General features: G+C 43.6%; 1 protein-coding gene across 1 annotated transcript in view; it reads right to left on the reverse strand.

The window, feature by feature from the left end:
* Positions 1-5,398: 5,398 nt before the first annotated feature.
* The window catches only part of IL7R (interleukin 7 receptor), a 15,251-nt gene continuing 10,396 nt past the window's right edge, over positions 5,399-10,253 (reverse strand). Inside the window, exons 5-8 of the mRNA XM_010008756.1 lie at positions 10,033-10,210; positions 9,223-9,313; positions 7,225-7,300; positions 5,399-5,902 (exon numbers count right to left, since the gene is read on the reverse strand). Coding sequence (XP_010007058.1) covers positions 5,399-5,902; positions 7,225-7,300; positions 9,223-9,313; positions 10,033-10,210 — 849 coding nt within the window. The remainder of the gene's footprint in view (positions 5,903-7,224; positions 7,301-9,222; positions 9,314-10,032; positions 10,211-10,253) is intronic.

The raw sequence follows: 10,253 nt of genomic DNA on the forward strand, positions 1-10,253 counted from the left end.
GGGTCTGTACGTTAGAGTGATTTTACCGTTTTCCTGCCAGACACAGGATTGCTGATCCCGGAGGCTTCATGATCACAGCAGTAAGGAACTGTTTGACCCTAAAATAATTCTTCACAGAGATGGTTAAGTCTCCTTTATGTTAAATTTTAGCTGGTTTTAAAGCATAGCTTCAGAAACTCCCAACCAAGGGGATAAGAGACAAAAAAAAGAATATTAGGTGGAAAACCTGGTGCTGTTTTCCCCAAGGCTGCCATCACTGCTGTTATGAACACAGACCTTTGAGCCAATAAACACTTTGATAAGAAGCCTAGAAGGTGCTGAAGTCCTGCCCTGCAGACCCTGCCAGCATTCCCAGGTCCCTGGTTGCCAGAAGGGGTAGCATCATAGTCAGCTTCTGTCTGCCTGAAGCTGCTCTGAATTCAGCCATGTGTCCCAGCAGCAGCGATGGCCAGGCCATCTCTTCACCATTTATTTCATGACCCAGACTTCACACCACATGCATTTAACCATCCCTTTGCCCTGGAAGAAGGTGTTCCCCTGCCTCCCTGTGCTTAGCTGGTCTTTCACTACCCCACTGACACAGACAGCATTTTTGTGTGTGTTTTACCAGCCTGTCTAATGAATGTGCACAAGAGGAGGAGATTTGGTAAACAAACTAATAAATTCAGCAGGGGACAAGTATCGCCTTGAGAGGTAATTAGCATTTTTCGGCATCATTAAAGTTAGGCAGTGACTCAGTGTTATAACTGACTAAAGACTTATTTTATTTCCCAGATTAGTGTTTGTGTGCCTCTAGGAGATGTTTACATAGTGCAAATGAGCTGCACGTAGATGAGGGGAGAAACGAAGAGGGGAGAGCAGCTGTGTTGTACCATGAGTGCAGAAGAGGCAGCAGAGCCTGAAAAGTACATACAGAGGGAGGAACAGGCAGCTCCAAGCACAGTGACATAAAACAGCTACATAGAAACCAGGGTCACCAAGCTCTTTTTGTGTGTGCAGCCAAGTATGAGCACAGGAGGCACAAAGTGTGGAGGAGGAAGGTTATGCTGAACTAAAGAAGGTGCTTGGAATATGTGAAAGCTGAGCTATACCCCCCTGAGAATGTTGAGTCAGCTAGGAGTTTGTGAATGGTTCTGGGGAAAACTCCGTCATGAAGAATAAGGGAATTACTCAGTCCTGACCCACTGAAGTGTTGTCAAGACATAGCCATGGCCATATTGTCATATATGTACTATGCACTTAAAAGCTGGCCCTGGGCCAAAAGTGCTTGTGGTGCTTCTTGCTTTGGTGCATATTTGGATTTCCCTTTTTTCCTAAGGAACTGAGAGCTGTAATATCTGTGTACACTCATCAAACTTATATTAATGGCTATATAAGTTGCAGACGATGTTCAGAGAGGCTGATACTAAGACTGCTTACATATTGGTACTCACCACCTGCAAAATCATCAGATACACATTTTTACAGAAGATTAAGCTCTGACAGCACGGGCCAAGTTGTCAAAGCTGAAGCAAACTGCTAGGCTCTGCATGCTTCAGAGCAGCCTAATCCCCAGAGATACCTCAGAGGAACCTGGCACCTGTGAAAGTACAGCCTGACATAACAGGACACCACCGTAAACACCCAGTTGTTGTCATTGGCTTGGTAGCAGCTGGATGTGGTTTGGTGAATAAGTTTCACAGAATCACAGAATCTTAGGGGTTGGAAGGGACCTCAAAAGATCACCCAGTCCAACCCCCCTGTCAGAGCAGGGTCACCCAGAGCACATCACACAGGAACGTGTCCAGGTGGGTTTGAATGTCTCCAGAGAAGGAGACTCCACAGCCTCTCTGGGCAGCCTGTTCCAGGGCTCTGTCACTCTTACAGGAAAGAAGGGTTTTCTGATGTTTATGTGGAACCTCCTATGTTCCAGTTTGCACCCATTGTCCCTTGTCCTATCACTGGACATCACTGGATGAATGGCTGTTTCTGTGAGACAGGGTCCTTCAGGGTCCTCAGTGCTAACCTGCTGCTCAGTCTGGCTATGATTGGCATTACTCTCCTAGGAGGATTCTTTCCTGGGTAAGCTTCATCATATGCATTGAACAGCCTCCGCTAAGAAAAGCTACATTGGGATGAACATAACTAACAAAACACTGCTTTCTTTTCAGTTGCTTATTTGTCAGCATTAAGCAGTGAATTTACAAAGTGCCATCTCTGAAGTAATGCCCTATTCAAGACTTGATGATCAAAGGGCTGGAGCACCTCTCCTACGAAGACAGGCTGAGAGCTGAGGCCGCTCAGCCTGGGGAAGAGAAGGCTGCAGGAAGATGTTATTGTGGCCTTCCAGTTCCTGCAGGGGCTATGGGAAAGCTAGGGAGAGACTTTTCACAAGGGCATGGAGTGATAGGACAAGGGGAAATGGTTTAAGCTGAGAGAGGGTAGATTTAGATTATATTTTAGGAAGAAATTCTCTCATGTGTGGGTGGTGAGACACTTGAAGAGGTTTCCCAGAGAAGCTGTGGATACCCCCTTCTTGGAAGTGTTTGAGGCCAGGCTGGGTGGGGCTTTCAGGAACATGGTCTAATGGGAGGTGTTCCTGCCCATGGCAGCAGGGTTTGAACTAGGTGATCTTTGAGGTCCCTGCCAACCCAAACCATCCTATGAGTCTGTGATTTCATGACTTTGCCCTACTGCATGCATACCTACACTATTGCAAGCCTGAGGTTTGTTTTTTTTTTCTTTTCTGGTGCATGTGGTGTGGAAAACAGCTGCACAAAGGAGCTCGGGCAGAGCAATCTGATTCCCAGAACTGCTAACCCTCTGTTTTCTGGATGACAAGGGCTGGATGGCAGTTGTAGTCGGGATGAAAAAAGACATGTCTAGTTCAAAACACTGCAGTTGCAGAGAGGCTTCCCTGTCTTGCAGGGTGGCAGTCATGAGGGGAGCATGGTGCTTGCTGTTATCCTACAGTTCTTTCAGGCCTCAGAACTGTCTGGATTTATTTGGGATTTATCCTGCCTGAAGCTAGGTAGTGCCCATGGAGTTATCAACATTTCAGGGAGGGCAGAATGAGTCCTGACCTGACAGGATATTAGAAGACTGACCAGCATAAATAAAACATACAAATAGACAAGTCCCTTTAATAAAGTAAAAATATTACAAAACCAAGGTTACATGTTACCTAATTAAATAAGATAAAAAGACATAGAAAACAGAATTAATATTTAAACATTAGCAGCTATACAAAAATACGAGTATTATATGGGAAAAATATAACTGTTTCAGAGGGAGTGAAGTAAACAAACAACAGGTTTCTACTACTTTTCCCATATTAAATAGCAGTATACCTTTCTGGACAAAGAGAAGTTCTTCTACACGAGTACCTTATTGTTTAAATAGTGCAAACAAACATCTGTCATGTTCCTTTTAGTCCTTAAAAAGTGTGTATGAGTTTGAAACAAGCATAGCACATACTGTACAGGAATTTTTGGATGCGCTTTTGCTTTTTCCTCTATCCCCCTTTATTTGTCCCTGTGTTACTGGAAGAGATTATCTTTCCAACACAGTGTGTCTGCATCTACAATCACACTGTGCAAGTCAACACAGCATGAGCAGGTCCAGCAGCTCTTTTTTTTTTTTTTTTTTTTTTTTTTTTTTTTTAAATGCAAGCATTATAAAGCAAATTAAAGATGAGGGCTTTAATATTTTCCTACTGCATTAATCAATGTTTCACCTGGTGGGAAACAGATATAAAAACCGTCCTGTAAAATGTTACCGGCATGCCTTGAGCCAAGTCCTCAGCCCCTTTGCATGCAGGGATTGTAAGGTTGTTCCTGTTCAAATGTTTTCCCGGCATCGGGTGGAGGAGGAGAAGGTGGAGCAGTCTTGGAAGTGATGTTTTTCTCCAGCAGGCTACACCAAATAGAGCGACATCTCAGGAATTATCACCAGTCAGAACAAATTCAAGCGGCTCTGAGGATGAGAGAACTCTTTGTACCTTGAAAGTCTGCGAGTGTGAATATGTTTCTGTAAAGGAGAATTTCAAGCAGCTAGATGAACTGAGACTGCACAGTGAGGTGAACCCTGATCCCAGAGTGCAGGAAAGCAGCTTGGATTTCCTATGGCCACCCTGCTTGGCTGTCATGCAACTAGGTGGCTGTAGCAGCTTTATCTCCAAGCGTGTGCTCCATGATGCGCAGCAGCCCAGAGGGAGGTGAAGTGGCTCAGCGTGACAGAACGTGGGGAAGCCCTCAGAGCTGGGCACGGAGTCCAGGGAAAGGTGAAAAGGAGGATCAGGATACCTTCCTCCATCATAATGTAAAATAATAATATTAATAATAAAACCAATAATAATAGTAACAGTAAAGCTATCACTGGGCAATTTAGTAGGTACATTAAAAAAATTGTAGGTCGACTGATCACTGGCAGGATCCATGACGTTCCATCCATATTCCTAGGTCAGATTAGAAAATTGCATGGCCAAGTTCAAAGTGTTGTCAAGCAGCCACAGCTTTTGGGAACAATATTACTAAAGAAACATGGTCTGCTCAGCCCTTCTGTCCTGGAAAGTACTTTTCTGCTGCAGTAATGCTTGCACAAGAGCTGCAGACAAAGAAAGCATCGTGCATTTTACAGTCCTGATTCGGTTTATAGGCAGAGATGGGATTTTGCTTTTCATTGGTTTTGTTTTGTTTACTTAGCTAAACACTGCTAATATATGAAATACATGAAATAATCTTCACTAACTTAAAAAAAAAATAAAAAGAAGAAGAAGAAAAAAAAGAAAAAGAAAAAAAGAAGTGTCAGGCTGAGAATATGTATCCCTAAAAGAAGTCCATGTGCCCTTTTCCTGAGGGCTCAGGAGACCCCCCTTGGGGTGACCAAATTCGTGAATCCCCAGACAAATAATGCTTGATAGCAACAGTCATTTACTGGCATTTTGCAGACTTGTGGACTTCCACAGCAGAGTTTCTCTCAATCTACACTTGTTTAAAAGAGATTGGATTCTATTTAAGTTGAATTTGTTGCTGTATTTCTTGATTAGACATGACTAAGAGCTTAACTACAACCGAGAGACTAGCAGAGGAGTTCATTATCTTTAACAAGACATGCTGTGATCCTCAGCTAGGACTGCAGTGTCATTGTGCTGGATTAATCAGATCTGAAGATTTAACTCAAGCTAAATTAAATTTATTTTTTGCTGCATTGGAGGTTGCTAGCAGCATACTGAGAGCCATGGTTAGGCCAGTTATCTCTGAAACATGGGAAAATCCACTCTTCTGCAGGTATAGCATTGCACATGAGCAAGTTGTGTTGTGGAAGTGGGAGTTCACAGGATGTGAAAAAACAGAGCAGAAAGCTTGATTGTCCTGCTTGTGTTAGAGAAAAAACCTGGATGCTCTCGTTCCTGTAAGGTTTACTGAATTTTGTAGAAGCTGGACATCGTGACGTAGGCTTCCTCGTTGTTTGGTGACCTCATTTCACTGGTAGGCAGCATCTGGGATATTGAGTCACCATTTAGGGGCTCTGGTCCAGGCTGGCCAGAGAGATCCAGGGGAGGAGCAGAGGAAAGGTTGAAACCATCATCACACAGGGACACTTCATTGCTGTGACACACCTCGTACATACAGGAGCCACTATTTCCTTCAGTGACTGCAAACTGGCTGGTGCCCAGGAGTCTGTGCAGGGCTTCAGATGGCCAGATTCCTCCATAAGTCACAGACAGGCTTGGGTTGCTTTTGTCTGTCATTGCAGGAATCATCTTCACGTTTGAGCCGCTCCTAAATTTTTCTGTAGGGTTTGTCTCTGAAGCAGTTGATGGCTGCAGAAAATTTTCCAGTTCAGCTCTTGCTTGAATGCCTTCCACTTTATGGATGTGAACATAACCAAAACTCTCTGGGTTAAAGCTTATATCAAAATTCTGCATGGCAAAGGGAACAGCATGGTTAGTTATCAGTGGGTATTAGCTTAACAGGAAAGGTACTTCAATAGTTCATTTGATTTCAGAAGTGTATTCATTATTTCTTTAACTCTAAAAGTAACCCTGAGCAGTCAGTTAACAGTGAGTGTTAGCTTAATAGGAAAGGTGCTTTGATAGTTCATTTGATTTTAGAAGTGTATTAATTATTTCTTTAACTCTAAAAGTAACCCTGAGCAGACTGAAAAATAGGTTGGCATAAATTATCACATCACTTGAAATCCTTTTCCATGTTAGTACAAATCTCTCTAGTGGCCTCCTGCAGACAGCAGCACTGGAGAGTGTTTTATGCTCTGCACAACGTGGTGGGAAATGGAGTTTCAGAGCCTTTTTTGAGCCATACATTTACTGCACAGCTGCCACTTCACAGGAACAAGTGTGCCAACCCAGGTAGTTTCTTTCAGTTTTACCTTCCTATTTTAGCAGTGAGGGAAATTAAGTCTTGCCATGGCTTTCTGGAGCATATTTGGAATCCCTGCCCTGGGCACTCTTATTAAATTAGGAAGATGCCAGTAATATACCAACTGCAGAGAACAGTGCTGATGAATGTATGAGCAATTCTGCTGGCTGTGTAAAGGTACACAGGAATCACCAGAGATGTTTGCAAGGGTCCCTGTCCAGTCCCATGATCACAGTTTCATACAATCACTGAATCATCTTGGTTGGAAAGGACCTCTGCAGTCCAACTGGTTCAACCTTCTGCTAGAAACAGGACCTGATTCTGTTATCAGGAGCCCTACCACCAAAGGAGAACCTACCTCTTCTCTGGAAAATCTACACAGTGTTTTGTTGCTCTCAAGGGGAATTTTCTTTCTTATGTCCGGACAAATTTTGCCCTGAAGTAACATGTTCTTGTTTCCTCTGGTCCTGTCACTATGCAGGCTTGTGATGAGAGCACCTTCATCATCTCTCTACTTACACTTGAAGTATTGAGAAGTTGTGATTAGGGTTCCCAATCCTGATCTTCCTCTCTTCTATAAAAAAACTTAATTCCTTCAACCTTTCTGTATATATAAAGTTCTCCAGCCCTCTGTAGTTACTTTGCACAGCTCAAAGCTCAGACACTAGTTGAATTGTCTGTTATTTTCATACCCTTGACTGACATCTGCCTGTGCAAATGGGGGCTCTCTTCAGTGAAATGTAGAATCCACTGATGAATGATGTCCCGTTTAATGCAGCAACTGCATGTACTGCCTCTCATGAACATTGGGGTTTTTTTTCCCAATAGTCTGTACTCAAGTGAAAACAACAGCGTAACTACCTACATTTTTTGGCTTCTTGCATAGTTGCTCCAGAGTTTTTTTATGATCAGGAGGGTTTGGCCACACAGCAGGCTTGATCCTGAAACAGCAATGGTAGACAAAAAGGGTTTCAACAGCAGCAAAAGAGGAACATGTTGAGATACCAGACGTTCATATTGCACCATCTGTACTAATTCTCATAAAGCCTTACAGCTGGCTTGCATAATGATAGAGAAGTCCCAGAATGAAACAGACAGGAGAAGAGCAGTTAAAAAGATCACCAAATAGTCATTGTTCTTTTGAGTGCACAGATTGTCACAGTTAAAGGAAGACACTTCATCAAGTACTGGAAAAGCAGCATATTATGCCGGCAAGTAGTTTATTTGTGTCTATCTATGTTAACAGGGTTGTGCACCCTGTGAAACCAATTTCTGCCATTGAAAAAAGATGCTGTGGTTTAAGTGCAAATTTGCTGATATTTGCGTCTGCATGTTTATGTAAGTCACAGAACTGCATATTGTCCCACTCGTTGGCCAGCCCTCTGTGTTTCAGATAATTGTGTTGTAGCCTTGTCTCACAAGCCTCATTTTTACTGCCTTGGTGAGCAACGTTTGTGTGTTGTGCTACTGGAAACTCTCAGCCATGATGCATCTAGAGACATCACTCATGAGCCCGACTCACATGCAATGTGGCAGTGATACAAATATTACTATAGATGTAAATTAATGTATGGTTCATACTATATCTGTGTCTGCATACATGGGTGTATATATACATATGTAAAAACCCCTCTTATTTTTAGAAGGGAAATCTTTGGGTTAAAAATGTATTGTTTTTTCAGCAGTTTGACATATGCAGAAGTTTTAGCAAAGTTGGAGAACTGCAGGTTCTCAGCAACAGAAAAAAGCAAGAGCTAGATATTTCAAGCCACATCTATACTTTCAAATAAAACAGCATCAGGGAGCATTCCCTGGCAGGTAACTCCAGTGTCTAAAATGTTCAGTTGTTAAAATTGCTCTTGTCATGGTTTAACTGGAGCCAACTAGCACATTCTCATGCAATCCCTCTCTGCAATTCAGAAATTAACACATGCCAAGTTTTTTCCCCAAAAAGCGACTCGTGCAGACATGTCTCTGGCTGTCAGTGGAGCTGGATGTCATGGATGGGCTGATCTGAATGCCACAGGACAGCTCTGGGCTTTCTGCCCTGGGAGGGGGTCATCTCCTATGGTTAAACTTGGGACATTTTTCCTTTGGATTCTGGTTTCACCAGATAATCTACATATCTGTTAATTTTCTTAAACTTGTCAACTGTCCATTCTATATAACTATGTATGTATTTAAAAATACATGGACATCTATCTATCTATGGCTGTGTAGTCAATAAGTGAAAAAAAAGCCAACGTAGACAAAGGGCTGCTTGTGTAACAAACGTATCTCCAGTTCCACCTCTGCTGTGACTGCTTTGGTGGGGGATGTGGAGCTGGCTCACCACATGGATGGCTGGATGTAGACCCAGCTGGGCTTGTGGCTGATACCATCAAGCCCTTGTTCCTTGTTGCAGAGAGCTCTGCCCTGCTCCTTCTGAAAGCACTGCTGAGAAACACCCTGCTGACTCAGCCTATGAAAGAGAAAGAGGCAGTCTCACCCCTATACTGTTTCCAGACCTCTTGGGACTTTACTGATAACTTCAGGTTGCTTTCTTTTCTATATCTTTCTTGAAGTTTTTGAGACAAACTTCAACCCAGTGAGACACTGACTGTGTTTCAAGATGACTTCAGCTGCCCAAGGGTCCTGGTGTTTTGAGCCTGTCTGAAATCTGCTCAAAGTGGCAGAGCATCTTCTACCTGCCAACACTGTCTCTTGTATTGTCCACTTCTACCTTTTGTCTGCCATCAGTTTGATACAGAGGTTCAGAGATAGAAAGAGACTAGTTCACAAGTATAAGAGAAAAAGAGCAGCAAGACTGTCAGAACAGGGGGGTCTCCCAATACTTCTTCTGATATGAAGAGACTTAGATTACCTGTTTTCCCAAAAAGTTACAATCAGGACAATCATGACAATGAAGACCATAAATCCTAGGATGGAGACTATGACCACAACCACGCTGCTGTCTGAAGGAAAACAAAGAACATCAGCCAATGCATGTAAATGTCTCGCTATTAACCCATTGTAACTGTAATGTCTGTTCAGGTGAATTTCTCCTGCCTCCCTGTAGGAGGAAAGGGGTAGGCTGCCAGAGCACCAGCACTTGGCTGAGCTCCAAGATGGGTTCTCAGGCTGGATTAAAGCAGCTCAAGGTCTGCTATCACCTCCAGTGAGTTGAAGCCACCACTCATTGTGCCCTTACATCAGCAGTGAAGGGACTTTGAATACACTGCCGAGGTGTCCCTGGCGACTGAAGGGTCCCCAAGGACCCCAAGGAGGGTAACTCGTGTTTACAAGTGGCATGATGGGATTTATCCTGGACAATATTTGTTATTAAATTCCATGTTCACACACAAATGCAGGGCCCTGAGATGGGTCCTGTTTTACCATTCTTGGTGCCTTAACTAAATGCTCAGAGCAAGCTGGTCCTTCTCCCTGCATGCCAGCAGGCAGCAAGCTGGGTGAGATTTAACCCCACGGGGATGGTTAATCCCAGGCCAGGGCAATACAGCCACTCTCTGGGTCATCTCTGGAGTGCCTGGTGCCTGTGAGGGCTGACCCTGCAGTGGCCATGGGCTCTTCCGTCCCTGTGCTCCTATCACTGCTTCCACTGGAGCTGGTCAGGGAGCTGAGGGCTTCTAGCTCTGCTTTCTTCCAGGTCAACCAAAATGGTTTCTGCCCTTACAGGTCTCTGTGGAATGCTGCTCCCTTGCAGTCCTGAAGCTCTTGGAAGTGCTCCATTCACTCCACATGCCCTTAAAATACTGTCCGTCGGGCTGTGAACGTACTTTCACCTCATATGATGCATCATTTTCAAGGTTTTTTCCAAGTAATTTTACTTGAAGGTATGGTGACTCTATTGTCTAAAAACACACACAAAAAGATGCAATTATTTTTCTAGAAGGA

The sequence above is a fragment of the Chaetura pelagica genome, unplaced genomic scaffold, assembly GCF_000747805.2.
Source record: "Chaetura pelagica isolate M959 unplaced genomic scaffold, ChaPel_1.0 scaffold31, whole genome shotgun sequence".
In the NCBI taxonomy this organism is placed as follows: Eukaryota; Metazoa; Chordata; class Aves; order Apodiformes; family Apodidae; genus Chaetura; species Chaetura pelagica.